Here is a 25,683-nt window from a genome sequence, read left to right as displayed (position 1 = left end):
CAGAGTGTCGCCTCGTCAAACTTACCGGTCCAGGCTGCGGGCCGACTTCCACACTGCTGGCGGCGTGTGTGGAACACTTTCCCCGCATCGTCCCGTCCGAATAAGCGGAAAATTATATAACTAAACTCGCTTTTTCGGGTTTTTGTTTCCTAATTTACTCCGTATTCACTGAGACGCTGGCAGAGAGCTGCTCGGCGTTCAAATCTGCTCTTCACCGGTAGTTTTTGCTCAGACTCCTCTGCATCCCCTGCCTCCTCGCGCGGCGTGTGTTTCACGTGGACACCGGGGCTCGTCACTATTTTGAATCATCCACGAATTTTCCGGTTACAGCGGTCAGCATTAGATATTATTTGAATTAAAAATGACAACTACGGGAAGCTTGATCCTAGAGGACGGGACGACGTTCAAAGGCCTCCTTTTTGGTGCCAATGTGTCAGTGTCGGGTGAAGTTGGTGAGTCCTTTTTGAAATATAAGCTAATTCATAACGCCAAATGCAACACTTGAGCTAGCCCGTTCAAAATCGCGCCTGAATAGGTAGCACATTTTAAGTTGGTCATTTTTTTGTGTATGTTCGGGCATTTGGTGTCACTTGACGTTACGTGCCACGAGACTGATGCATCAGAGTTGCAAAGCGCCAAAACCCCGATAACTCACCGTCACTGTCCCCTCTGCCCATGGGGACGTCTTGCCAAACTCCATTCAAACATCCATCAATTAAATCATCTTTTAGCTAACGTCGTCATCAGGCATGCGCGTACACCACATGACATTTCCTGTGTTCTTCTAAATGCCACTTCCAGCGAAACGGCAGCATTTGAATGTCGGTATTTAACCACAATGTTGTATGATTTGGCAGGTGAATGTGTAGACAAGAAGGCATGGCAGACACCTGTTTTAAAAAGTTGAACTGTGTTGTAGTAACTGCAGCTGAAAGTGGGCCAGGCGTGCCGGATTAAAGATGAGGCAATATTGATTTTAGGAACAGCCAACGTTTGCTCTATGATTCATGTCCATGTGCCGATTACCAATGATTTGTTAAAATGAATGGGAATTTCAGCGTAGTTTGGCGGGACAAACTGCAGACAATACATTGTAATGTATCTCCGCAGGTTAGATCAGTAGACTGTCTCACATCTGGATGCCATAATCCAGGCACATAATTACCTGTGGCTTTAAAAATGGCCGTAAACTTGTTTTTTGTTTGTTATGTTGTTAGTCCCACTCTAATACAGCTGTTGCTAGAGCATATAGACTGTGAAGCAGTTGTGACATGAATGAATGTGAAAGGCACGACTGGATAATGTACTGATGAATATTCTGTGTGTTTAGTGTTTCAGACAGGCATGGTGGGCTACCCCGAGGCTCTCACTGACCCGTCTTACCACTGCCAGCTGCTGACCCTCACTTACCCTCTGGTCGGCAACTATGGCATACCGAAAGACGAGGACGGAGAGTTTGGACTGAGCAAGGTGGGCAGTTTTTTACAGTTTAAGGTGTTTTTAATGATAACACTGAATCACTAGAGTGTGGTAGAACGTGTTGGGAGATGAAGAAAATAGAAGAAAACTTTGTCTTTGACCACAGTATTTCTTTAGAGGCATCATAGGATCACCTTTAACTCTTCTGAAATGAACTTTCTCAGTGGTTTGAGTCTTCAAAGATCCACGCTGCAGCTCTGATCATTGGAGAGCTGGCCGATAGTCCCAGTCACTGGAGCTCAGTCAAGTCACTGGACCAGTGGCTCAAAGAACAAGGTGTTCCTGGATTGCAAGGTCAGAAAATCTAACTATATGTAGACTTATACTGATATTTGAAGAGTAATTAAGTCAATGCAGAATTACATTTGAATTAGAAGTGGTGTAAATGTTGTTAAATATAAAAAAGTGGCACTAAATATTCATACAAAATTATTTTGAAAAGAATGAGATACGTGCAAGCTTTTCAATTTAAGAGCACAACTGTATATTTTAAATGATCTTTCTCCTCGTAAACTCCAGGAATTGACACCCGCTGTCTGACCAAAAAAATCAGAGAGAAGGGCACCATGTTGGGGAAGCTGGTTGTGGACGGAACCCCTGAGGACAGTATTCCTCTTGATAACCCGGACCACAGGAACCTGGTCCAGGAGGTCTCCATGAAGGTAACCCACCCTTAGTTTATTAACAGTGTGAAGTTTAAATTCAAGCCTCAATACTACACCTCGCAGTAAGATAGGAAGTTGATCAAACAGGTTTGAGGTAAAGAAATTAAACTGATTTGTTACATTGTTCTAATTTTGGTTACTTCTCCATTAATTGTCTCCAGGAGCCGAGAGTTTTCAACCCCACCGGTAGTTTGCGGATCACAGTGGTCGACTGCGGCATCAAATACAACCAGATCCGCTGCCTGGCTCAGAGAGGAGCCCGCGTCACTGTCGTACCTTGGGACCACCCACTGGATAGCACAGGTCGGTCTCACACTTAGAGCAACAAGTTGTTTGCCTGGGGTATAAAGTCGGTACCCACTGTGTTTGAGGTGGGTTATAAGATGTAAGATATTAGTTTCAATGAAAACTCCTGCTTGAGGTCATGTTGATTGAATTAAACAAAACAAAACACACAAGGTCTCAGAGATGAAGTAGTTTATTGCTGCTTTGAATGCTGCAAATTAAAAGTTCTACATCCTTGGCACAGTCAATTAAAGGCCAGTATTGTTCAGATATATTGACAATGTGATACATTTCCTTCATCAGTGGTAAGCATGGCGCTTTTCCCCCTTCTCTTTTCGTAGATTTTGATGGTTTGTTCATCAGTAACGGCCCTGGGGATCCTCAGCTCTGTCAGAACACCATCAACAACGTGAGGAAGGTGGTCTGTGTGGACCACCCCAAGCCAGTTTTCGGTATTTGTCTCGGGCACCAACTGCTCTCTTTGGTCATCGGATCGAAGACCTACAAGATGAAGTAAGTACCTCCAACCAAACACTTGTATACACCAAAATGTGATTTGAATAAAAAAAAAAACAATATTGTTTTAACATCATTTCAAAATGTGCTCTCCAAACACAACAATATCCATGTACAGTTATTTATTGCATTAAGTTCTTGGTTTATCATTATCTTTATGGTGATTTTATCACCCTGGCCAATTTATCATACACATTTTCAGTTGAGAATCTGTTTAATTTGTATCTCATTTACTTCATTTTTGCTGCAACTTACTGTGAGAACCATAGGAAAATCTCTCAAATAATGCCTAAACAATTTGTTGATCAACAGATGCCTGTCAAATTTCCTTCAGATTTGTTCCAATTTCATGAATATTGCTGGTTCCATTGACGTCTGTAGCTAAGCTGAGTCTCTTACAAAGCTTGTAGATTATTTTTGGAACAGGACAAAGACAGAAATGTGCCCTCAGTGACCTGAACCTGAGAACCTCTTCAAACCCATTTTGACACACTCTCGAAACAGACATTGTGCACACACACTTTCTTTGGGAGAGTTGTGATGTGAACTGCAGATTTTGCTGTTCTCAGCAGTCTGGGCTCTCCTGTACGAGCAGCCGAGTGTCGGCATGGTCGCCCCTTGTTATGAAAAAGACAAAACAAACAAGCCGGCACGCAAGACAAGGCGGTCGGCGCCTCGCTGTACTGAACTCACAGCCACATCTGTGGGGTTGGGGAGGTTTTCTTTCCCCTGAGACTTCGCTGATGGCAGCTTTATCAGGCTCTGTGTGAAGGTCACAGTGGGCAGCCAGTGTTTCCCTTACTCTGCTGGAATTTGGCAGCTTGACCAACAAGGGCATTCTGGGATTGCAGTGAAATGATATTACAGAAAGTTTTCACAGGTGTGTTTTGTAAGTTTCAACCAAAATATCTGATGATTTTACTCAGGTTTTTGATGGCTGAAATTTCAACCAGTTATTACACAACGTTAATTGACAAAATACTGAAAGTTATACTGCAGTAATCCCATTCTTTTTTCTAAGCACACTGGAAAAGCCTCTGTTAAGTCATTAAGTCAAATGTGGGATATCTCATAATTAAACCCTGAACAATGCAACAACTATTGCTGTCACCCAGAAATAATGAATGCCTCATTAATGTCTGTCCAGGTTAAGATTTGTCAATATGCATCTACACCTACTATACCATATACTGTTTAATAAGTAAACATGTCTGTCCAGTTCTTAATAACTGTTTTATTTTCCTCTCTTGTCTCAGGTACGGTAACCGCGGCCACAACCAGCCGTGCATCCACAAGGGAACAGATCGCTGCTATATCACCAGTCAAAACCATGGGTTCGCTGTCGACCCCGACACCCTGCCTAAAGACTGGGATGTCCTCTTTACCAACGCCAATGATCATACCAATGAGGGAATCGTACACAACACAAAACCACTGTTCAGGTAACAGGGCTCAGTGATAAAAACAACAGGAGTTAGTTGGGAAGACGCCTTTATGTGAATGTGATTAAATCTGTTGTGATGCATTTTCCAGTGTTCAGTTCCACCCAGAGCACATGGCCGGACCCACAGACCTGGTCAGCTTGTTTGATATCTTCCTTGAAACTGTGAAAGACCACAAGGAGGGCATCGCTGCCAAATCTGGTACAAATTTCAGTCTTTTAAGTGCACTCTCTCACTTCACCTTCTTATGTAAACATATATTATTTCTCAGACCAAATAATGCATTTTGATAGAATTCAAAGGCCAGCTATGTTTTTGATACTTTCCTTGCTTTCTGTCTGTTAAATCAAAACCTTTAATGTGCATGCATGCATGCAGGGCTTTATGCAGACAACCAGTTACATAAGTTCTGACACTGTTCAAGACATTTGTTATTGCGGGGGTTACTGGAGGACAAGAAGAAGATTTGATGATTATTTTGATTAAGATTTTTTTTTTTTTTCCAGTGAAGCAGCGTCTGATGGACCACCTCACCTACCAGGATTCTCCAAAGCCTGAAGAGGTATACCGCCCCCGGAAGGTCCTCATCCTGGGCTCTGGAGGACTGTCCATCGGCCAGGCTGGGGAGTTTGACTATTCTGGCTCCCAGGTGTGTCATAACTACCTTCTGATAAGAGTAGTGCAGATATTCTAATGTAAAATGGAGTTATTTTGGGATTAAGGGTAAATTAAGTGTCTTGTGCTGGCATTTGACTTCTAATATGATTGTTTGGCTGCAAAATACCTCAGTTATGCTGTATTCAACAGGCACATTGAAGTAGTGCATCAGGCCATTACACTAGCTAATGCTATTTAATTTGTTTTTTGTTTCCAGGCTATCAAGGCTCTCAAGGAAGAGAATATCCAGACTGTGCTGATCAACCCCAATATCGCCACTGTCCAAACCTCCAAGGGCCTGGCTGACAAAGTCTACTTCCTGCCCATCACACCGGAGTATGTCACTCAGGTATGGATGAGCTGCTATGACTGTAACTGATGAGAGATGAGAGAGTATGTGGAGATACTTTGATTTTGAAAGACCTAGATATGTTCCTGGAAACTAGAACATTTTATTAGTTACCAGTAAAAGTTTACTTTGGTTTGATTTGTTTTTCTAAAACAAGTTTCCTGTATCGCACTGAAATGCTACCCTTCTAGGTGATTTTTGTCTTGCATTCATTGTAATGAGATATTTTTTGATATTGTGAACACATTCTTACAATAACTGTTTCCATGGTGCATACACGCTCCATATCTTCCAACTTTTTCGCTCTCAGGTGATAAAGAACGAGCGTCCGGACGGTGTGCTGCTGACCTTTGGTGGTCAGACGGCTCTGAATTGCGGCGTGGAGCTAACAAAGCTGGGCGTACTGGAGAAGTATGCAGTAAAGGTTCTGGGAACACCGGTGGCCTCCATCGAGATGACTGAAGACAGGAAGATCTTTGTGGAAAAAATGGAAGAGATCAATGAACATGTCGCTCCCAGTGAGGCGGCTCTGTCTGTGGAGCAGGTGAGGAGACATTCAAATTCCTTTAGTCCTTTAAAAGTTTAGATTTTGTTTTTTCTTCAGGTCCTGTAAATATCTCTATGTTATAGGCACTGGCAGCTGCAGAACGTATAGGCTACCCTGTCCTGGTTCGTTCAGCGTTCGCTCTCGGCGGTCTGGGCTCGGGCTTTGCCAACAACAGAGAGGAGCTGACCCCTCTGGTGACATCAGCCTTCGCCCACACCTCCCAGGTGCTGGTGGACAAATCCCTGAAAGGCTGGAAGGAGATCGAGTACGAGGTGGTCCGCGATGCCTACGACAACTGTATCACTGTGAGTAAAGAAGAGACTCACGTTTTAGTGGAGGGTGTTTATAGGGAAATGCATCAAAACACCAAAGCAAAATGGTGTATGTGCAATCCTTCTTGGCCATAGAACTGTTTCTGATTTTTATTTAGCATAGATGTTACTTAACAGTAAAATGGGATTGATTTGTTCTTCTTGTTCAGGTGTGTAATATGGAGAATATTGACCCTCTGGGCATCCATACTGGAGAATCCATCGTGGTGGCGCCCAGTCAGACGCTCAATGACCACGAATACAACATGCTGAGGAACACGGCCATCAAAGTCATCAGACACCTCGGCATTGTAGGAGAGTGTAACATCCAGTACGCTCTGAACCCGGAGTCTGAACAGGTAAGAACACAGATCTAAAAAATTCGAAATAATGTCGTCCGTGTCCACATTCTGTAACGACCTCTGTGTGTTGATGTTTTGCAGTACTACATCATCGAGGTGAATGCTCGTCTGTCTCGGAGTTCGGCCCTCGCTAGTAAGGCGACAGGTTATCCTCTGGCCTACGTAGCGGCTAAACTGGGCCTCGGGATCCCGCTGCCACTGCTCAAGTACGTCTCTTGACTTTAAGGATAACAGATGACATGCAGATGAATCAATACAAACAGCAGTAGTCTGTGAATAGGGCTGAGGATTGAGCTCGCTTAAGATTTGAGAAGTGGTGTTTGTAATTGTTTAATCAATTTACATGTTTTTTTATCTTCTGATTTTCCCTGTTTTGTTTGTTTGTTCTGGACTTTTTTAAAATTTCTCATACTTTTTTGGAATTGTGTGATTTCATTCATAAAAAATATGTAACTTTGCTTTCTGTAGGAATTCTGTGACCAACTCTACAACAGCCAACTTTGAGCCGAGTTTGGACTACTGTGTGGTGAAGGTGCCTCGCTGGGATCTCAGCAAGTTCCTCAGGGTCTCCACCAAGATTGGCAGCTCCATGAAGAGTGTTGGTAAGAAGCAGTCAAATCATTTTCTGCATCATTAATTGTATGCTTTGGTGCAGGAAAGTGGACTGCATCAGTACAGAAGCAAAGTGGCAGATCTTCACCAGTTTTGTTTTCTCAACAGGTGAGGTGATGGCTATTGGCCGTAGCTTTGAGGAGGCTTTCCAGAAAGCCCTGAGGATGGTGGATGAGAACTGTGTTGGCTTTGACCACACCATCAAGCCCGTCTCTGAAAAGGTAACAAAGAAAAAAAGCAATTTGTTTGTATGTTTCGGTAATTTTTCCACAGCAATTTTGACGTGGTGTTTTCAAGGAATAAAAGTGCTTGTAGCAGCTTGAGATTGTAACTGCATTACTTAAATAATAAATCGCTATCTGACTGAATAGTTAGTTTTTTAGACAAGGAAATGGTTTCACCTCAATTAATGTGACCAAGTGAAACGAGGAATTGTAAAATGCTGTGTTAATATGTAAAGTTGTGATTTATCTTAGCTGTTATTGCAGGAATAGCTAAAAAATCCTTGAAAAGTGCTTGAATTTCACAATTGAAAAAGTGAAGGAGCCCTGTTTTGCTATGACCAGAGTGTTTATAAGTCACTTTTGAATGTTGACACTGCTGAAATACCTGTAATACCTGTAATCCTTATCCCTCCTTGAACCTGTTGTGAGTGATTCAGGGGCCATTATTTACAAAATATCAAATTTCCCATTCAATCATCACCAGTGCGTCATGTCTGCGAAGAGGCTGGCTTGATAGATACCAATTAATTTGAGAACATCAATATTTTTCTCTTGTGTACTTGCTATATAAAAAACCATGCTGAATGAGCCGTTTCCTCTCTGACCAGTTGAACTGAGTTCTTTAAATCTCGAACTCGAATCGGTTTTGTGTGTGAGTAAAATACACCAACATTTCCTTTTAGAAAAGGTCACAAAATGTCAAGTCACTCAAACCACAAAACCATGGTATTTTAAACTGGGCCACAAGATGCTGCTAATGAGCTACTGATCCAGGACTGATTCTGTACACCATCAGGTATATAATACCTTGTAATAATTCCACGAAGCAAGCCTTACTGAGACTTTTAAGGTCATATTCTGCTGTTCCTGTGTATGTGGCTGATGTCCTAAAAGATATACAGATGTCAGATAAGCTGAACAGAAGCTCATATTGTACAAATAACTAGCTAGGTAGTTGGATAGTTTTTTATCTCAATAGTCATGCCTTCCTCTCTCCCCCTCTGTTCACCAGGAGCTGCAGACTCCGACAGATAAGCGCATCTTTGTTTTGGCGTCCGCATTCAGAGCCGGCTACACGGTGGACCAGCTGTACGAGCTCACCAAGATCGACCGCTGGTTCCTGCACAAGATGAAGAACATCACTGACCACGAGCGACTGCTGGAGACCTACAACCAGGTGAGGCTGATAAATGTGACTAATGTGGGAAAGTTAGCAGGAGTTGTTTCCTCTTGATTCTTCTTGTAAATGTTGTTTTTCCTCATCAGGATGAGAGTGCCATGCCTCCAGAGGTGATGCGAAAGGCCAAGCAGCTGGGCTTCTCAGACAAGCAGATAGCATTAGCTGTGCAGAGGTGAGTGGAAAAGACAATATGAGCATAAGGACACAACACAACACATGATTATTTTGAGGCTAGTCACAGTGAGTTGGCGCCACAAATTAATTTCAAGAGAAATTAATTTCAAGAGAAATTAATTTGTCATGCTGACATGTTTTTTCATTTTCTATATCACTTGCTTGGAGTCATGTGAAGTAGTATGACTGCAAAATAATAACCCAAAATTGAAGATCTGAAGTTTTTTTTTTTTCCTCCTACAGCACAGAGTTGGTAGTGAGAAAGCTGCGTCATGATTGGTCCATCCTGCCAGTAGTAAAGCAGATTGATACAGTGGCAGCCGAATGGCCCGCCCACACAAACTACCTGTACCTGACCTACCACGGCACCGAGAACGACCTGCAGTTCAACGACCAGCACGTCATGGTGATTGGCTCTGGAGTTTACCGCATCGGCAGCAGCGTGGAGTTTGATTGGTGCGCGGTTGGATGCATTACTGAGCTCAGGAAGGTGAGTCCTACATGATGATGTCATAATTCAGCAAGTTGTTCAGGTTTCCCAGGGGTCCTTGAAATCTAATTGTACATATGACCTGGCATGATGACTACTTTTCACAAGAAATAATTGCAATTGATATTATTGTCATTTTAAGACAATTTTACGCCATTATTATAATGGTAATATATTATGATAATAATAATCCAGGTGCACCATTTCACAGAGCAAGGTACTTTGTATTCTTAATATTCAGACACTAGACTTGGAATGTGAACAAATAGTCATTTGTCCTAAATAAATGAAACCTAAATAAAATGTCGAAAACAAAACACTTAAGTGCTTAATTCTTATAATGATAGGGAAAATGTTTCTAAATATTTTGGTGTCGTGTTGGCTTAAATGTGGTGTTAAAAAAACAAATGCTAATGCAAAAATGATTGAGGTCATGTACGTATATCGAGAAGTTGATTAGATAATTTTAATGACAGGCCTATAACAATATTCTGTTATTAAATTGAAGAAGACGTTTAATCGTTTTCGGTCAGATTTGCTGACATGTCATATAAGCCAACTCCTCTCTGTTTTAAACAATGTCCGTCTGTTGATCTCTGATCTGACATTGAGGATGAGAGAGGCTGTTCCTGCTCTGTGGCTCTCAGCACTAAACATAAAAATAGCTCACTAATAAGAACTCTTAGTACTCCTCCTTGAAATTATTTGATACTGCTGCAGCGGACCTTTGTGACTTTAGCCTGGTAAGGTCATCACTATAGCTTTAGGTTGTTTTACTCGATTGCTTAAATCGTATATTGAAATCCTTTCAGCAAGATAACAGAAGAAATAAACTCTGTTATATGATTTTGATATTTAATTACTCATGTTGTCACTTTTATTACAGATGGGTTATAAGACCATCATGGTGAATTACAACCCTGAGACAGTCAGCACAGACTACGACATGTGTGACCGCCTCTACTTTGATGAGATCTCCTTTGAGGTAAGAATTTCTACTAATAGATAACTAATTACATTGATCTTGGAACTACCTTTGACTTTTGCGGCTGATTTGAAGCTTCAGCTTCCTCAAGAAACAAATTGTTAGATCTTGTGTCACAGCGTTGCTGCTTCAACCTGATAGAAATTGTTGATAGAACTTGTGGACACCGTCTCGATAAAAAGCCCCTTTATGAGCTTGATAAAAGTTGTAATATTAACAGCTTTGAGGATAATGAGTGTTATACTTATTGCATATCAGGTGGTGATGGATATCTACGAGAGAGAGAACCCAGAGGGAGTGATCCTCTCTATGGGAGGCCAGCTGCCCAACAACATCGCCATGTCACTGCACCGCCAGCAGTGCCGCATCCTGGGAACTTCACCTGAGTTCATCGACAGTGCCGAGAACAGGTTCAAGTTCTCCCGTATGTTGGACACCATCGGGATCAGCCAGCCGCAGTGGAAGGAGCTGTCGGACACTGAGGTACAACCGACCACGTTTATACCAGAATGTGTTTTGAAATGTAGCGTCTTGAGCTATTAGTATTGCGGATGAAATGTTTGGGGTCTTTTTTTTAGCGAAATCTTTCTTAACCCTCACATCTATTTCCTATTTTTTTTCTCTCCAGTCTGCTATGAAGTTTTGTGAGACTGTGGGTTATCCATGCCTGGTCCGTCCTTCCTACGTTCTCAGTGGGGCAGCCATGAACGTTGCCTACACTGACAGTGACCTGGAGAAATACCTGAGCAGCGCTGTAGCTGTGTCAAAGGAATACCCCGTTGTCATCTCCAAATTCATTCAGGAGGCCAAGGTTGGAATAAAAGACTTGTAGTTGTAGAAGTTGAACTCTAACTTCCTAGAAACTGTAGCACTGAACGTTATTGCCTTTTCCAGGAGATAGACGTAGACGCTGTGGCCTGTGATGGGGTAGTGATGGCCATCGCAGTGTCTGAACACGTGGAGAACGCTGGCGTTCACTCTGGTGATGCCACTCTGGTGACACCACCTCAGGATCTCAACCCGAAGACTATTGAGAGGATCAAGATGATCGTCCATGCCATCGGCCAGGAGCTGCAGGTCACCGGGCCTTTCAACCTCCAGCTGATAGCAAAGGTGAGAATCATTCTGGAAGCTCCGCCATCTCAGTATGGATCAGAAGCAGAAACTGGCTCCTTTTTGAGACCGTATTGGCAAGAATTTTTTGAGAAATAGGCGGAGAAGGTAGAACGAGGCATGAAAAGGACAGACCTGGAGGATAAGATTTAGTTTTCTTTGTTCTAATGCTGTGACGACAATTTGCTTTTTCTGCTAGGACGACCAACTGAAGGTGATCGAGTGCAACGTCCGAGTCTCCCGCTCCTTCCCCTTCATATCCAAGACGCTAGGCGTGGACCTTGTTGCCGTGGCGACTCAGGCCATTATGGGTGAGGAGATGGAGCCTGTGGGCCTAATGAGAGGAAAAGGGATTGTAGGAGTCAAGGTAACCAAAAACCATCAGTTATCATTTCACCTCACTGTGTGTCGATTATTCTATTCCTGCTCATCACATGTCCCATGTCCTCTAGGTCCCTCAGTTTTCCTTCTCTCGGCTGGCCGGAGCTGACGTGGTGCTCGGAGTGGAGATGACTAGCACTGGTGAGGTGGCCTGTTTTGGGGAGAACAGATACGAGGCGTACCTTAAAGCCATGTTGTCAACAGGCTTCAAGATCCCCAAAAAGAACATCCTGCTCTCCATCGGCAGCTATAAGGTACCTGACTGACTACAACATTAAAGTCTCGTTAAATCAGGATTTACTGACTCGTTTCTCGTAGCAAAGAGTTGGTCATTTGGCAGATGTTGTGTTCAGCTGATCCAGCTGGCAGCTGAAATCGTGCATCTTGGTGGAAAATGTGCAAACGGATGCACATTAAACTACATTTGCAGTCTTACATTGTGATTCACAGATGGCTCTTAAGGCCACTGAGTCATTTCCCACTGAACAAATCTATTACATGATACAAAAATTAAGGTCTCAATCTTCAAACCAGAAAAGAAAAAAAATATTTCTACTCAAATAAACCTTAAAATATGTAACACAAACATAAAACTGAATGTATTTGAGCTGTCATTGTTTATTGTTTATTTGACTTTAGTGGCATCAACTACTTTTCCTGGGGGCCATATGTACGAATGTTTACACTTTGTAGTTTTTATTATTAATAGTAAATATAGGTTAAATATTTAGCAATACATCTAACCTTAGAATGAAAGTAATGATAATATAATTAACCTTCTGCTAAGAAGGTTAAAGAATAATTAGTTATGTCATAGGCCTGCTTTATAATGAACATTTACCTTTAAAATTATATTAAATACTCCATTGTTGGCAGTAGTTGCCCTTTTTTACTAGATTTTTTACATTACATTGAGATACGGCTCTACACAGAAAATTGATATGATAATCAGACTGATCGGAAAGCTATAAAAAAAACTTCTGAATATTATCGCAGTAATTTGACACAGAAAGTTGAGAGGATGGTATTGAGTTAAAGTCAGATAGACAGACTAATGAATTAATGCCAACTGAAACATTTTCAGCACTGATGGTGGCTGAAAATGTAGGGAGTTGATTGGTGGTATCCAAATACTTTGTGTTAATCCAGCCCTTTCAGTGAACATAATGTTATTGATTACCATTTTGTTTTGTGTGTTTTTTAGAATAAGAGTGAGTTGCTGCCCACTGTGCAGACTTTGGAGTCTTTGGGTTACGACCTGTATGCCAGTCTGGGGACTGCAGACTTCTACACAGAACATGGAGTCAAGGTAACTGAAAATGCATATCATTGTTTTCATCGTTTTGATTTATTTTATCACAACAGTCCACTAGGGTTTGGAAGCGTTTTTGACCGATCACCAGCATCATATTAAATTATTGCTCATTGATTAAAAAAATCTGAAACATTTTTATTCTTGATAGTTGAAATTCCAGGTTCTTTTTGTCAGTTTTCCATGTAAAGTAGTAAAATCCATCCATCCATCCATTTTCATCCGCTTATCCGGGGCCGGGTCGCGGGGGCAGCTGCCTGAGCAGGGACACCCAGACCTCCCTCTCCCCGGATACTGCCTCCAGCTCTTCCGGGAGGACCCCAAGGCGTTCCCAGGCCAGCTGGGCGACATAGTCACACCAGCGTGTCCTGGGTCTTCCTCGGGGTCTCCTCCCGGAGGGACATGCCAGGAACACCTCCCGAGGGAGGCGTCCCGGGGGCATCCGAAACAGATGCCCGAGCCACCTCAGCTGGCTCCTCTCGATGTGGAGGAGCAGCGGCTCTACTCTGAGCTCCTCCCGGGTGACAGAGCTCTTCACCCTATCTCTAAGGGAGCGCCCTGCCACCCTGCGGAGGAAACTCATTTCGGCCGCTTGTATCCGGGATCTTATTCTTTCGGTCATGACCCAAAGTTCATGGCCATAGGTGAGGGTCGGAACGTAGATTGACTGGTAAATCGAGAGCTTCGCCTTTCGGCTCAGCTCTCTCTTCACCACGACGGACCGATACAAAGACCGCATTACTGCGGCCGCTGCACCGATCCGTCTGTCAATCTCACGCTCCATCCTTCCCTCACTCGTGAACAAGACCCCAAGATACTTAAACTCCTCCACTTGAGGCAGGAACTCTCCTCCCACCTGGAGGGAGCAGGCCACCTTTTTCCGGTCGAGAACCATGGCCTCGGATTTGGAGGTGCTGATTCTCATCCCAGCCGCTTCGCACTCGGCTGCAAACCGCCCCAGGACATGCTGGAGGTCCCGGCTCGAAGGAGCCAACAAGACCACATCATACGCGAAAAGCAGAGATGAGATCCATTGGCTCCCGAACCAGATCCCCTCCGGCCCGTGGCTGCGCCTAGAAATTCTGTCCATAAAAGTAATGAACAGAACCGGTGACAAAGGGCAGCCCTGCCGGAGTCCAACATGTACTGGGAACAGGTCTGACTTACTGCCGGCAATGCGAACCAAGCTCCTGCTCCGGCAGTACAGGGACCGTACGGCCCTTAACAGAGGGCCCCCGACCCCGTACTCCCGGAGCACCCCCCACAGTATGCCACGAGGGACACGGTCGAATGCCTTCTCCAAGTCCACAAAACACATGTGGACTGGTTGGGCAAACTCCCATGAACCCTCGAGCACCCTGCGGAGGGTATAGAGCTGGTCCAGTGTTCCACGGCCAGGACGGAAACCGCATTGTTCCTCCTGGATCCGAGGTTCGACTATCGGCCGAATTCTCCTCTCCAGTACCCTAGAATAGACTTTCCCGGGGAGGCTGAGGAGTGTGATCCCCCGATAGTTGGAACACACCCTCCGGTCCCCCTTTTTAAATAGGGGGACCACCACCCCGGTCTGCCAGTCCAGAGGCACTGTCCCCGACTGCCACGCGATGCTGCAGAGACGTGTCAGCCAAGACAGCCCCACAACATCCAGAGACTTGAGGTACTCAGGGCGGATCTCATCCACCCCCGGTGCTTTGCCACTGAGGAGCTTACGGACTACCTCAGTGACTTCGGCTTGGGTGATGGATGGGTCAACCTCTGAGTCCCCAGCCTCTGCTTCCTCTATGGAAGGCGTGTCAGCGGGATTGAGGAGATCCTCGAAGTATTCCTTCCACCGCCCGACGATGTCCCCAGTCGAGGTCAACAGCTCCCCACCTCCACTGTAAACAGTGTTGGCGGAGGACTGCTTCCCCCTCCTGAGGCGCCGGATGGTTTGCCAGAATTTCTTCGAGGCCGACCGGTAGTCCTCCTCCATGGCCTCCCCGAACTCTTCCCAGACCCGAGTTTTTGCTTCCGAGACTGCCCGTGCTGCCGCACGCTTGGCCTGCCGGTACCCGTCAGCTGCCTCAGGAGTCCCCCGGGCCAGCCAGGCCCGGTAGGACTCCTTCTTCAGCTTGACAGCAACCCTTACTTCCGGGGTCCACCACCGGGTTCGGGGATTGCCGCCGCGACAGGCACCGGAGACCTTACGGCCACAGCTCCGGACAGCCGCGTCAACAATGGAGGTGGAGAACATGGTCCATTCGGACTCAATGTCCCCAGCCTCCCTCGGGATCTGGTCAAAGCTCTCCCGGAAGTGGGAGTTAAAGATCTCCCTGGCAGAGGGTTCTGCCAGACGTTCCCAGCAGACCCTCACGATACGTTTGGGTCTGCCAGGTCTGTCCAGCTTCCTCCCCCGCCAGCGGATCCAACTCACCACCAGGTGGTGATCAGTTGACAGCTCAGCCCCTCTCTTCACCCGAGTGTCCAAGACATACGGCCGGAGGTCAGATGACACGACCACAAAGTCGATCATTGATCTCCGGCCTAGGGTGTCCTGGTGCCACGTGCACATATGGACACCCTTATGCTTGAACATGGTGTTCGTTATGGACAAACTGTGACTAGCACAGAAGTCCAGTAACAAAGCACCACTCGGGTTCAGATCGGGGAGGCCGTTCCTCCCAATCACACCCCTCCAGGTAACACTGTCATCGCCCACGTGGGCGTTGAAGTCCCCCAGGAGAACGACGGAGTCCCCGGTTGGAGCACTCTCCAGTACCCCTCCCAGGGACTCCAAGAAGGCCGGGTACTCTGCACCGCTGTTCGGCCCATAAGCCGAGACAACGGTGAGAGCCCTATCCCCGACCCGAAGGCGCAGGGAAACGACCCTCTCGTTCACCGGGGAGAACTCCAACACATGGCGGCTGAGCTGGGGGGCTATAAGCAAGCCCACACCAGCTCGCCGCCTCTCGCCGCGGGCAACTCCAGAGTAGAAGAGAGTCCAGCCTCTCTCAAGGAGTTGGGTTCCAGAGCCCAGGCTGTGCGTGGAGGTGAGCCCGACTATTTCTAGCCGGTACCGCTCAACCTCCCGCACCAGCTCAGGCTCTTTCCCCCCCAGTGAGGTGACATTCCATGTCCCCATGGCTAGAGTCACCATCCGGGGATTGGGCCGCCGGGGCCCCCGCCCACGACCGCCACCCATATCCCTCTGCACCGGCCCCGTCTGAACCCTCCCGCGAGTGGTGAGCCCACGGGAGGGCGGGCCCACGTTGCTCGTTCGGGCTGCGCCCGGCCGGGTCCCGTGGGCAGAGACCCGGCCACCAGGCGCTCGCCTGCGAGCCCCAACCCCAGGCCTGGCTCCAGGGTGGGGCCCCGGTGACGCCGATCCGGGCGACGTGCACGTCCTTGGTCTTGTTTTATTCATCAGGGGCGAGTGAACCGATCTTAGTCTGACCCGTCACCTAGGACCTGTTTGCCTTGGGAGACCCTACCAGGGGCATTAAGCCCCGGACAACATAGCTCCTAGAATCATTCGGGTGCTCAAACCCCTCCACCACGATAAGGTGCCGGTTCAAGTAAGTAGTAAGTAGTAAGTAGTAAAATACTAACATTAAATAATAGGAGATTATAGTTGAACTGTTTAAACTTTTAATTGTTTGTAAATGTAAAAGATTTTAACATTTAATGCAAATAAGATGTCAAACAAACTGCATCTTACTACAGGTGGGAAAAGACAGACTTTTAAACAAAGTGTGTATCCAGTATCTACAATAATAATGTGACCTATAAACTAAGTACATTGTTTGCAGACTCATCATTAGTTTTAAACAATAATATAATCAGAAATGATTATCAAGTTTCAAAATGATAATCTCGTTTTCTCGTCTTACCTTCGTTGGTTAACTTTTCACGTTTCAGGTGAAAGCTGTGGATTGGCCGTTTGAGGAGGATGACAGCGGGTGTCCCACTAAAGAGAAGCAGCGCAGCATCATGAACTACTTGGAGGAAAACCATTTTGATCTGGTCATCAACCTCTCCATGAGGAACAGCGGAGGTCGCAGGCTCTCCTCCTTCGTCACCAAAGGCTACAGGACGAGGCGCATGGCCGTGGATTACTCTGTCCCCCTCATCATCGACATCAAGTGCACCAAACTCTTTGTGCAGGTTGGAAATGGTCTTATCTTTAGTTGCGCAGACTCTTTTTAGACTTGTATTTGAAAACCTTGTTTACATATGGGCACATATGTAAATATGAATCAATGTGGTTTCAGGCTCTCCATCAGATTGGTAGGACTCCACCTGTGAAGACTCACGTCGACAGCATGACTTCCCAGACGCTGGTCCGTCTACCTGGTGAGTCACTTGATGTGGGGCTTTATTCTGAAGGATGGTGGGTGCTTTGTTTCCTGCTACAAATGACCATAAATGTCAAATTAACAAAGCTCTGCATAAACAGACAACCTTTCATAGAAGTCTTGTACGAATATTTAGAATAATGTGTACGTATAGGGATCAGTGTAACCAGGTTACATTTGTTGGAAAGTTATATCCAGCATATGATCCAAACCAGAATGAGACCTAAAGGATATTTGCGTGTATGTTATTGTACTTCCTGTCTAGTTTAAAATATATTCAAAAATAAGTTGTAATCTTTGTTTCTGGGATTGATTCTCAGGTCTGATCGATGTGCATGTTCACCTGCGGGAGCCTGGAGCCACACATAAGGAGGATTTCTCCTCTGGTACAGCAGCTGCTCTGGCAGGAGGTGTGACTATGGTGTGTGCAATGCCTAATACTTCCCCTGCCATCACTGACGCCAGCACTCTGGCCCTGGTACAGAAGGTACGCCCAGATTTATTTTCTTTGCTGGTTGATTTGCTTCAGGTCTCATCTGCCCAGTTTTCAGTCGGTTCTGCTTGTTGTGGCATTCTTAAAAATGAGCGACCTTCTCGTGTTGGGTATTTAATCAAACTTAACTGAAGTAATTGGAATAAATAAAAGTGTTATTTTGTATCATCAGCTGGCCAAAGCGGGCTGTCGCTGTGACTACGCCTTGTATGTGGGCGCTGCCTCAGACAACGCAGCCATCCTGCCATCCATCGGCAGCCAGGCCGCTGGCCTGAAGATGTATCTGAACGACACGTACTCCACCCTCAAGATGGACAACGTCTCTCTCTGGATGGAGGTTGGCTGAGTCACTGTGTGCTTTTAAACTCTTTATTCCTTCCTTTTAAAACTGATTTACAGACATTTTGGTTGGTGTTGAACACTTCTAAAACTATGTGGAAAGTTGCCATTTATATTTGGTAAATTATGTATTTTTGATTTTATGTGGGAACATGAAAAAATAGTTCCCATGGTTATATAATTTATCGCCGATCTGTCCTGTTTGTTATAATAGTTTGGGTGGAAAGTTTTTGCCATCTATTTACCTCATTAGATTATCTTCGTATCTGTGCTGACTAATGCTTGCAGAAGAACAGATCCTGCACACTGAACTAAACTCTGACTGTCTGGTTCTGTATGAAGCACTTTGAGAAGTGGCCCAAACAGATGCCCATCGTTGCTCACGCTGAGAAGCAGACAGTGGCTGCAATCCTGATGGTGGCCCAGCTCTACCAGCGGCCCGTCCACATCTGCCATGTGGCCAAAAAGGAGGAGGTAAAATACATTTATTATTGTTTTTTTTTCTTATTTAAAAAAAAAAAAAATGTTTTTACCAGCTATTTAAAAAGTCAAATGTTGCAGAAATGTGTAGAATACTGGTTGGCCTGTAATTTATATTGTGTTTACTGTATAAAGCTGAACTTTTCCTTCTTTTTCAGATTCTGATCATCCGAGCGGCAAAACAGAAGGGCATCCAGGTCACGTGTGAGGTGGCGCCTCATCTCTTCCTCTGTGAGGAAAACGTGCCAGAGATCGGCGATGGACGAGCGCAGGTCCGACCCATGCTGGGAACAAATGAGGACATGGAGGCTCTCTGGGAAAACCTGGACATCATCGACTGCTTTGCCACAGACCACGGTAGGTAACCACGCGGAAAGCAATCTGATCATTAATGCGTCGGTGAAAGCGAGGATTAGATTGACAGTTTTTTTTCCTCTATTTTACTTAAGTGCTTTGTTGTGTTGTCAGCTCCCCACTCTGTAGAGGAGAAGAGCAGCGATCGTCCTCCTCCCGGTTACCCCGGCCTGGAAACGATGCTGCCGCTGCTGCTGACCGCTGTCAGTGATGGGCGTCTTACTCTGGATGACATCATCAAACGTCTCTATGACAACCCACGCCGGATCTTCAACCTGCCCGTCCAGGACAACACCTATGTGGAGGTACACACACAAAACCCATAATGATAGAGCATGATTTATATGTGGTATGAATGTCTTGTCATATGTCTTTTTTATTTTTATGCTGCATTTAATGCTTTTACTTTTAATTTTCACCACGTCCGTGGGTCTTTCTTCTGTCTGTGCTCTTCAGGTGGACTTGGAGCAGGAGTGGGTTATACCTCAGGCCATGCAGTTCACTAAGTCAAAGTGGACCCCATTCCAGGGTCTGAAGGTGAAGGGTAAAGTCCGCCGCGTGGTTCTGCGTGGAGAGGTGGCCTACATCGATGGCCAGGTCAGCAAACGCACACACTTGTTGTGGCCTAATTTTGTTCACAGGCACAGATAGAGGCTGTATTAAATAATATGTTTATGAATTATTCGTGAAAAGGTATCACTAGAATGGATAAGTGTATTGTTTTATTTGCTAAATTCATTGTGGATCTATTGTTAGAGGTAAATTAACTTAAAATAGAAAGCTTTGAAATGCAGTTACACGCAAATGCAGCATCATTGAATCTGTACTTGCTCCTCCTGCTATTCACCCAGTAAAAGGATTAGTCTTCAAGAGCTTAATTAATGGGTTGCAAGATTTTATATTTATTAATACTTACACACGTACAACCCAACTTGATAAAACTTGAGATACACAAATCAAAATGAAAACATAAACAGTCGTGCCCATAACATTTTGAATTTTCATGTGTAATGTAATTTGATTGGCTGGTTGAAAAGCTTTCTCTGTGCTCTTTTTAAAGCTGTAGTTCTTTCCGGCTTTGTTTTCTCTCTCAGGTGTTGGTACCTCCCGGTTACGGTGAAGATGTGAAGACTTGGCCGACCGCTTCGATCCCTCCTCCTGAACCTGTTAAAGAATGTCCCATGGTATTTTAAAGTAGACGAAATACTTGTATAGAAAAACATATCAGCAATGCAAACGTTAGAATTTATAGTCTGGAACACAAATGTGTTTATGTGCATGCAGATAAATGGCGGCATGTATTATGATGTTGACTGCCATCATACGATCACTGTTTTGTGGGTGGATTTCGATTTCATTTCCTATAAGAGTGTGTATTTCCTGTGGTTTAGACTCCAGAGCACCCGCGTCCAACTCCTCCCTGGGATGGCCCAGTCCGAACCCGAGCACCCAGCCCGCGACGATCCGCAGGAGAGGGCCGCTACCTGCTGCCACCTCGTGTCCACCGCTCATCTGATCCTGGACTGCCACCAGGTACTACAACTCCCATGATGCTGTGGGTCATCCATAAGCAGGCAGAGAAAGCTTTTTTAGCATAATTCCCTTTTCTGTTAACATAAACTATCTCTGCAAAACTGTAGCTATTCAGAGGTGAAAATGCCCTGAGCATTGTTTTGTCTGTGAGCTTTAGATCACGACACATTATCCGCCTTCTTTATATGTTGTGTAACTGATGATTTGTACATTGTGTCACTGTGCCCTCTGCAGAGATGGTTATGCTCCCACCAGCTGCTGCTGGTGATGGTTACAGCCACCCTCCTCCTCTGTCCAGGCTGCTGTCCCCTCAGTCAGGACCAGGACTGTTACCTGCTGGACAGGTGTCCCATATCCAGACCTCTCCTCTGCTGCACCCGCTGGTGGGCCAGCACATCCTGTCTGTACGACAGTTCAGCAAAGAGCAGGTACAGCACATGCACACATAACTAAGTTAAATGATGTTGTTCAGTGTTTGGGACCTGAATACTGAAGCCCTGAGAGCCAGTGTTTCCAAAAAAAACCGACATGAAAAATGTAAAATTGAAATTTGATCACCAATTAGATTTTTTTTTTTTTAATTGTTGTTATTTATTCATTTATTAATTGATTTCAAAAACAAAAGATTAAAAAAGAGAAGAATAATCCTGGGAAATGTTTCTTCTCACCTACCATATTTAAGTGTTAAAACAAACTAAAAACAAAAAAACAAACAAAAATGCAACACTAAAGAAATATCCTGAGACTGTGTATCATCTGATCATTCAATTACTTAATCTGGCAAACGAAAAAACATGTCAATATTTCGTTTTTCTGTATGCACCAAACATTGAAAACTGGTGTGTGTGTGTTTTCCTATTTTCAGCCCAAAACGGAAAATATAATAAACAAGGAAACCAAAACGAAATAACGAATCTGTTATTGTTATACCATTTACCACGGTACATTTCTGCTGTGTGGCAACGCTTTGCGCAATATATAGTCTGGTACCTCTCATTGCTAATTAAGTTTTCAATAAAGCATTGGGGGAAAAAATGCCAAAAAAGACACACACCAACCCCCCACATGGGGCTGAGAGGGAGGTTTTGTAATGATTATACATTCATAGTACACCAATAATAGCATATACTTTTAAATAATCTTGTAAATCTATCACTATGAAATCATTAGCTCTTTTCAATGTTTTGTGCATACAGAAAAACTCAATATTGACTCGTTTTTTCGTTTGCCAGATTAAATGGAATAATTGAATGATCAGATGATACACGCACCATCCTGCCTAAACTTTTTTCTATTTTTGTTTTCATAGATGAAAAACAAACAAAAAAACCTTGAAAATGAACATTGAAATTAAATCACCAGAACTTTTTTTTCTCATTTGCTTTTCGTCTCCTCTGTACTTGAATGACATTTCAATGCGCATTATGTTGTTCTGCTCAGTTTGTGTATGTCTTATTTGTTTCAGATCTCGCACCTCTTTAACGTTGCCCACACGTTACGTTTGATGGTTCAGAAGGAACGAAGCTTAGACATTCTGAAGGTAGGTCCTCTTCACAAATGTTTTGTCTGACTTCTCATGTGTTTACAAATCAGGATAATCTTGTAAAATGTGCGCAAGCTAAAGACACAATATGACTAAACAGACTGTATAAACATTGTAATCCAGACCGAGCGTTAAAGTTTTGGCAGCCCTGAAAAAATTGTGTTTGGGCGATACACACAGGTTCTGTTTTGGGAAACTGTTTTGTTTCTGAAACCTTCTCCGTCTCTGGCCCAGCTCAAAACTAATCCCCCGCTCTTCATCATGCAGGGTAGAGTTATGGCGTCCATGTTCTACGAGGTCAGCACTCGCACCAGCAGCTCCTTCGCCGCAGCCATGCAGCGTCTTGGCGGCTCAGTCGTTCACTTCAGTGAATCCACCTCGTCGTCACAGAAAGGAGAATCTCTGGCTGACTCTGTCCAGACCATGAGCTGCTACGCCGACGTTCTAGTGCTCAGACACCCAATGCCAGGAGCTGTAGAGGTGGGTTTCAGCTCTGAATAGCCAGTAGGATTTATGTAAAGGCTCGCAGTCTTGGTCAGCAACACATCACATGACTGAAAGTGTGAAAGATTTTAGCATATGTTTTCTATAGTGAGCTTCAGTCGCTGTCTTGCTCACGACAGTTCAAAGGATTTTCAGTATTGTGTTGATGTAATTTGTTTCTCTCTGTCATTCAGAGTGCGTCACGTCATTGCCGTAAGCCTGTGATCAATGCTGGAGACGGTGTGGGGGAGCATCCCACCCAGGCCCTGCTGGACGTCTTCACCATCAGAGAGGAGCTGGGGACGGTTAATGGCATGACGGTGAGGGACAAAAATATCATTTTAGATTTATTTAAAAAAAAAAAAAAAAAAAAAAAACTGTCCTTGTTGTCCATCCTATATATTAATTTTTGCTCAAGTCATGTTAGAGAGAATTTTTATATTCATATTTCCTTATGTATTTCCTGTCAGATAACTATGGTTGGTGATCTGAAACATGGCCGCACAGTTCATTCCCTCGCCAAACTGCTGACCCAGTACCGCATCACGCTGCGCTACGTGGCTCCAAAGAACCTCCACATGCCAGCAGAGATCATCAGCTACGTGGCCTCAAAGGGCATCAAACAGGTGGGGACTTAACTGTGTTAAACACACCTAAATAATAGCTCTTGATAGTACGCTCGGACTAAATGAGGTTGTGTGTTTTATGTTTTTCAGGAGGAGTTTGACAGCATCGAGGAAGCTCTGCCTGACACCGACGTCCTCTACGTGACGAGGATTCAGAAGGAGAGGTTTGCATCTGAGGAGGAGTACAAAGCTGTAAGTAAACTCATGTTTCATTTAATTCACATGGTAGTAAACATTGTGTGGAGACCTGCCTGTATGACTATGAAACAGCTTTGTGACTGTTCCTCCCTCCCCCTTTTCTTTCTCAGTGTTTCGGCCAGTTCATCCTCACTCCTCACATCATGACTGTAGCCAAAAAGAAGATGGTAGTGATGCATCCGCTGCCCAGAGTCAACGAAATCAGGTACGATCCAGTCAGCCCCATGATGCATTCTCACAGAATTAGCTAGCCTAGATTTACCTGTTACCATCTTAGAAGTTTCCAAATCAGTCGTAATTTGTTTGTTCTACCTCTTATGAGCACTTGAATGCACCAAAAAGGAAGGATTATCAAAATTCATTTGTTTATTTTTTTTTTCTTCCTGTGATATTTTTGGGGCATTTTCGACTCTCTTAGATGGGTGAGAGTGTATATATCTGGTAAAGTATTAGGCCATCAGAAAATAAACCTGATCAAAAAGTCACTACAACATCCTTCTGTGTCCTTGGCCACTTTAAGGTCTACTTTTCTATCTTGACTCCAAAGTGGAGATGGAAATCTTTGTCAACAAAACAATCTCAACACAAGATCCGTTTAGTTACTTAAGTGGGACTGATTTGTCAGTTAACTTCTTGACTCTTCTGATGTAGGTTGAGAGGATGTGTGAAAGATGAATTTAACAGAAAGATTACTTTAATTACTGTTGCTAATTAGTGTATCGCTCAATCGTTGGGTCTTTAAAATGTCAGAAGATGGTGAAAAATCCCCTTCAGTGGCCTTCATAAGTTGGGGTGACGTCTTCATATTGCTTGATCAGTTTTCCCATGATCTAAAACTGAGAAGCAAAAAATCCTGGCGCTTGAGGAGCTGGAACGAAGGGAAGTCTGTAATTATTTGATTTATCGGTTAATCGTTGTAGCTGTAGTCATATGATGGGACTTGAGAAGGTCTTAAGGGAGCTTGGAAATGTAATTTCATGCAGATAAAGTGAAATTCGTCCTTGATAGCAGCTCTCCTAGAGCACATTTTTATTTGTGGTGAATTTGAATAATACTTTTACTGACTGCTTTACTACTGTACTGTCATAGATAGCGCAATACTTTTGTCATGTGCATCATACATGATCCTCCATTTTCTGTTTCCTCTCTATTCTCTCTCAGTGCGGAGGTGGACACAGACCCGAGGGCGGCATATTTCCGCCAGGCAGAGAATGGCATGTACATCCGCATGGCCCTGCTGGCCACCGTACTGGGCAGATAGATCCATGTGCTACATATATTATCACACCTTTAGAGTAATAAGTGTTAGACACCAGCAATTTCCTCCCTGAAAACTGAATTTCTTATTTCCAGTCCTTTACGAGGTGTCGGTAGAGGTAAATATAACAATAAGATTACATTATTATGATGCTGCTTCAGTTCGACATATAACTTGTTTTCTTTTCACCTACACAATTTCTATATTTCATTATAGCAACTGTAGTTTTAAGTCTTGCGCACAATAAACTTTTATCATAAAACTACTTCTGAACTAAAAGTGATTTAGAAGCTGCTTTTGGATTTTTGTTCTGTTGGTTACCAGAGTGTCAGTGAGCCAGCTGGAGGAGCTGAGGAACACTCCTTGGAAGAAAATAAAAGGGGAGTCAGGCATTTAAATCCTAACGTTGATGGGACTATAATGTGTGATGTTAATGAAATGAATGTTTTGGTAGCTGGGTCAAATGTGCAGCCACTGTTGCTAAGCTGCTGCACAGCTGTTTCCTTGTCTACCCAACCATAGGTACATTTAAAGGGACCAGTGAGAATATTCAAAGGGAGCAAAGGGAGAACGAATGCTGGCAGTTTGGTGTAAGGGAACGCTCTACTGACCAATAATGGTTCATGTTATTCTACTGTACAAAAGTCTCCTGTAACATTCCTTTGTTTGAACAAGTAGCAGTAACTGACAACAAATGTTTTCATGGTTGAGGGGAACTGCTGTTACTTTATGTTGTAGCAATTTAGAGGCAGACTTTTTATCCAAATGGGAATTAATGTCATTTAAATGTTGTTGAATGACTTTGTAATATGTGGGAAAATAAATAATAAAACAACGGTTTCACATCTGACATTGTCATTAGAGGTCATGAAGAAATTCACCACAAAAGATGTCGCACAAAAGCTGCATGGACAGCATGTACTTCTGAAGCTTCTGTCACAGTGTCAAGAGGGCTGAC

General features: G+C 44.2%; 1 protein-coding gene across 1 annotated transcript; it reads left to right on the top strand.

Annotated features, from left to right (window-relative positions):
* The first annotated feature begins 23 nt into the window (after positions 1–23).
* cad (carbamoyl-phosphate synthetase 2, aspartate transcarbamylase, and dihydroorotase) lies at positions 24–25,572 on the top strand. Its single transcript, XM_030405721.1, has 44 exons — positions 24–452; positions 1,331–1,470; positions 1,644–1,773; positions 1,999–2,141; positions 2,306–2,447; positions 2,771–2,942; positions 4,202–4,387; positions 4,479–4,588; positions 4,894–5,036; positions 5,262–5,393; positions 5,704–5,937; positions 6,024–6,245; positions 6,422–6,610; positions 6,695–6,819; positions 7,082–7,215; positions 7,334–7,446; positions 8,462–8,626; positions 8,716–8,801; positions 9,047–9,293; positions 10,180–10,278; positions 10,537–10,761; positions 10,907–11,089; positions 11,173–11,391; positions 11,591–11,758; positions 11,844–12,026; positions 12,977–13,081; positions 16,982–17,227; positions 17,335–17,416; positions 17,739–17,905; positions 18,084–18,248; positions 18,593–18,724; positions 18,889–19,087; positions 19,199–19,389; positions 19,541–19,681; positions 20,179–20,268; positions 20,476–20,617; positions 20,852–21,045; positions 22,083–22,157; positions 22,428–22,640; positions 22,838–22,963; positions 23,114–23,269; positions 23,360–23,461; positions 23,578–23,672; positions 24,629–25,572. Exons 1-44 carry the CDS (start codon positions 362–364, stop codon positions 24,726–24,728), a joined length of 6,702 nt encoding a protein of 2,233 aa, XP_030261581.1. The 5' UTR covers positions 24–361; the 3' UTR covers positions 24,729–25,572.
* Positions 25,573–25,683: the final 111 nt, after the last annotated feature.

This window comes from Sparus aurata, chromosome 22 (genome assembly GCF_900880675.1).
Source record: "Sparus aurata chromosome 22, fSpaAur1.1, whole genome shotgun sequence".
In the NCBI taxonomy this organism is placed as follows: Eukaryota; Metazoa; Chordata; class Actinopteri; order Spariformes; family Sparidae; genus Sparus; species Sparus aurata.
Note: the sequence above shows the minus strand (reverse complement) of the source record. Positions and strands in the feature narration are given on the sequence as shown.

Excerpts from the sequence above, each read along its gene's own strand:
- cad (XM_030405721.1), top strand. The coding sequence starts at position 362 with ATGACAACTACGGGAAGCTTGATCCTAGAGGACGGGACGACGTTCAAA. Across the intron at positions 17,906-18,083 it reads CTCTGGCCCTGGTACAGAAG|CTGGCCAAAGCGGGCTGTCG; the intron begins GTACGCCCAGAT and ends TTGTATCATCAG. Across the intron at positions 19,088-19,198 it reads CTGCTTTGCCACAGACCACG|CTCCCCACTCTGTAGAGGAG; the intron begins GTAGGTAACCAC and ends TTGTGTTGTCAG.